Raw genomic sequence first — 3689 nt, forward strand, 5'->3', positions numbered from 1 at the left:
CAAGCTGGGCACTCAAGTTATCAGGCTCAGGCAAAGTTTCAGGTTTTACGGAGCATTGTCATAGCTTTTGTGAGACTTGCCTTTGTGTTTCTGCTCCTGTTATCTCAATCCTTATGCTCACTCCCAATTTCCATCACTTCCTGTTATGACAGATATACGTAGAACCACAGTAACAGTCTTTTTCTTGTCATGAGACAGCAATGTTTCAGGTGTTGCTTATTGTTGAATGTAGGAGAAGAGGGTTAGAAAGAGAATGAGAGACAGGGAGAATTCAACCCCCCCCCCAAGAAAAACCAGAAAATGTACCCATATTTCGTATCTTGTATGTGTTACCAAAGATAATTTTTCACACCAGGGACTCCACCAGTGATAACTGAATAACTGATTATTTCAAATTTGAAGTGCAAGATGTGTTTCTATAAATATTGACCACCAGTTCATCTTGTCCCTTTGTCTCCAATCTCCTGTTCTTTCTTGTTAGACCATAGATTCATTCTCGCTGCAGATGTCCACAGACACTCACATTGGAACTTATTTGTCCTCTTTTCACAGATCGTCAGTGTACACTTGAATGTTTACCTGAGGTGCTCTTGCGGTTATCTTCAGGTATCTCACAATGCCTTCTGCACCTGCCTCCAGTAAGCACACCACAGCCAGCTGTTTCTTCAAATTCTCCCAACAAAATTCAACCGCCATTCATTTTGTCTACTTAAAAATTAGCACTTCGTTCTCTTTGTCTTTATTTCTTTACTTACGTGTCACTTTTCCCATACTGGTAGGTTTCTTTTTCCACTACGTTCCGCACAGTATGGTAATTCAAGAATCTATACATTTTACACTATATTTCACAAATGATATGAGAAAGTGATAAACTAATTAGTTGATTTTTTTGACTAACAAGTGACTTCTACAGTTGCCTACAGGATGGACCATGGTCTGTATCCAGCCTCAGGGTCTCTTCAGAAAACCCTTTATCCTTTCAGCAATCCTTTTAAAAGCCTCCTTCACTTCCTTGTTACGCAGGGTATAAATAATAGGATTCAGAAAAGGGGTAAGAAAAGAGTACATCAAGGACATAAGTTTGTCTCTGCCCTCAGCATGCACCACAGGTGGCCCCACATACACAATCCAGGCAGAACCAAAGAACAGTGTCACAACGATTATATGAGAGGAACAGGTAGAGAAGGCCTTGGCCCGACTGGCAGCTGAGGGCAACTTCAGTACAGCATTCAAGATGCCTCCATAAAAGCCTAAAATGAAAACAAGTATGCATGTGTTGAAGAAGCCAACCATCACTGTAAAGACCTGTGCATGCCAGCCTGTGCCCACACAAGACAAACGCATTAGAGGTTCCAGGTCACAGAAATAATGGGCTACCTCTCTCAAGCAGTAGGGCAGACTGGTAGTGAGGCTGACTGACACAAGTGCAGCTGAAAACCCACCCATCCAGGAGGCCCCTGCTAACCACCTCTGTACCTGTGTGCTCATGAGTGCATGGTAGCGGAGTGGAAGACAGATGGCGAGGTAGCGGTCCAGTGCCATGACACACAACAGAAAGCACTCAGTCATGCCCAAGGAATGGAAGAAATACAGCTGTGTGAAGCACAGGGCTGAGGGGATGGGTGAACTCCCATGGAGCAAGGTGTGCAGCAGGGTGGGCACCGTGCAGCTGACGTACCAGAGCTCCAGGAAGGACAGCACACTGATGAAGAAGTACATGGGTGTGGAGAGCCCAGAATCTGCCTTAACCAGGACAATGATGAACAAGTTCCCTGCAAGTGTGAGGAGATAGATGCACAGGGTACCCAAGAAAGCCAAATGTCTTAGCCTCCCAGAGATATTGAAACCAGCCAGGATGAAAGTCTGGATCCACGTGTGGTTGAAGTGATCCATTGGTTCCTCAGAAGCAGCAGGTAAGGGCAGAAGTATCTTCAGACATCTTCTCTTACATAATTTCTTCAGGACCAAAGGAACTGGAAAACTAATTTAGAGATTATCCAATCAAGCTTTTTCACATTTCAAAAGAAGACCTAAGTACTGCAAGACAAAAATAGTTTCCTGGATAGTGCTTTATTGCTGACAGAGTTAGAGGGAGGTCCAGGTTTCTACTTTACAGATCAACGCTTGTTTTACTGTTTAACCTCAGAGTCTTGGGCCCCAGAATTTTCTCTCACTCTTTCCACCAGAGAAGAAAAGTCAGGAAAATCCTCATACTCACTCCCCTACTTTCTCAAGTGAAATATTTCATGGTCATTTCAGATATTCTCCTGTCCCATATACTTTAATTCAATAACAAGCCATAAGATGTTGTAGGAAAAGAAGACATATCCTTTCTAGAATGAGCACTAAGGCTGCTTTAGGGAGCATTACTGGAAATTATCAATGTTCTCACTGAAGGCTGATGGAAGAAAGGTTGGAGACAAAAGTAATGTGTATGTTCTGCTAGCAATCCTCAATACGTAGAACTGAAAATTGTGTTGAATAATCAATAAGTAGACAAGGTCTATTGGCAGGAAGGATCTTGAAAGGAGATATGCATCCATAATTCTAAAGCAGTTTGGAAGAGGAAAGAATCAACAAAGTTCATGTTTTGTAAATCAAGAAGGGCTTAGTATAACAGAGGAGACATTAGTTAAAAATTTGCTTTGTAAACTACCTTACCAATAACACAGAATAAACACTGATGCTGACCATTTCTCTATTCTTTACCTCAATTTCTTCTTCTGTAAAATGAAAACCTTTGAATGGGTTTTTGCAAGCTCCCTTGTAAGTCTTTCTCTGAATTTCTAAAGTAATCAAAAGGTGTTTATTAGATAACTGTGGAGGTGAGTGGTCTACATCGTTGTTTCTAAAGTTTTGTTTCCACAGCACAGTAAACCACACTCAGGAAAGGCAGAAGCCACCCCTACTTCTCTTCTTCAGGTACTCTCATCTCTTCTGCACCACCCTGCCTATTACTTAACTGATGACAATAGAACTTGTTGTATCCTCCGTGGCCTCCTTTCTGCCCCAAGACACTACCCTCATTATGTTTCATGTTCCAGGAAATGTGCATCTCCCAGGGCTCCATGTTCCCTGGGTTGTGAAAACCAACTCTCAGTATGAATCTCTCTGGGGCACATAGTTGAGTACAGAGAAGTAAAAATGATAAGATTTATTTTGTAAATTACTTTTCTTGACTCTGGAAACCTTATTTGGGGTTGCAAAATCTAATCCCCTAGATACTGCTTGCTAAACTTTTCAGTTGTCATAGAGCTTGCCATTAAAAAGACAGTCCACGTTGAATATCTTTGTGCATGCATGAGCAATCCCTTAGGCACCCAAGAGGCGAACTTTATCATTTAAAATATACTCTGCAGGCCGGGGATTTAGCTCAGCAGTTGGGTGGACTGCCGTGCAAGCGCAAGGACCCGAGTTCGGTTCCCGGTACCAAAAAAATAAAATAAATAAAAATAAAATAAAATATACTCTGCAAGAAGATTTCTCATCCATCACTTAACCTCATTACCCAGTGAGCACTTTTCACAAGGGTATCATCATCACTTTTCTGCTGATCATCTGTACCTTCATTTGATTGCCACCACTCTCTCTCCATGGCATCCTTTTTCATTTATTCATTGTTCCAGTCATTGCTTATTAAATTTGTAAACATGATTCTTGGTGCAGTGTTCTAATTTTCCATCAGGAAG

The 3689-nt window shown here is 41.7% G+C and overlaps 1 protein-coding gene across 1 annotated transcript; it reads right to left on the minus strand.

The window, feature by feature from the left end:
* Positions 1-948: 948 nt before the first annotated feature.
* On the minus strand, positions 949-1893 carry LOC104855629 (olfactory receptor 6N2). Its single transcript, XM_010614535.1, has one exon. The coding sequence runs from the start codon at positions 1891-1893 to the stop codon at positions 949-951; it is 945 nt and encodes a 314-aa protein (XP_010612837.1).
* Between the last annotated feature and the right edge of the window lie 1796 nt (positions 1894-3689).

Source organism: Fukomys damarensis, unplaced genomic scaffold (assembly GCF_012274545.1).
Source record: "Fukomys damarensis isolate Sample0158 unplaced genomic scaffold, DMR_v1.0_HiC HiC_scaffold_19, whole genome shotgun sequence".
NCBI classification, from domain to species: domain Eukaryota; kingdom Metazoa; phylum Chordata; class Mammalia; order Rodentia; family Bathyergidae; genus Fukomys; species Fukomys damarensis.

Excerpts from the sequence above, each read along its gene's own strand:
- LOC104855629 (XM_010614535.1), bottom strand. The coding sequence starts at position 1,893 with ATGGATCACTTCAACCACACGTGGATCCAGACTTTCATCCTGGCTGGT.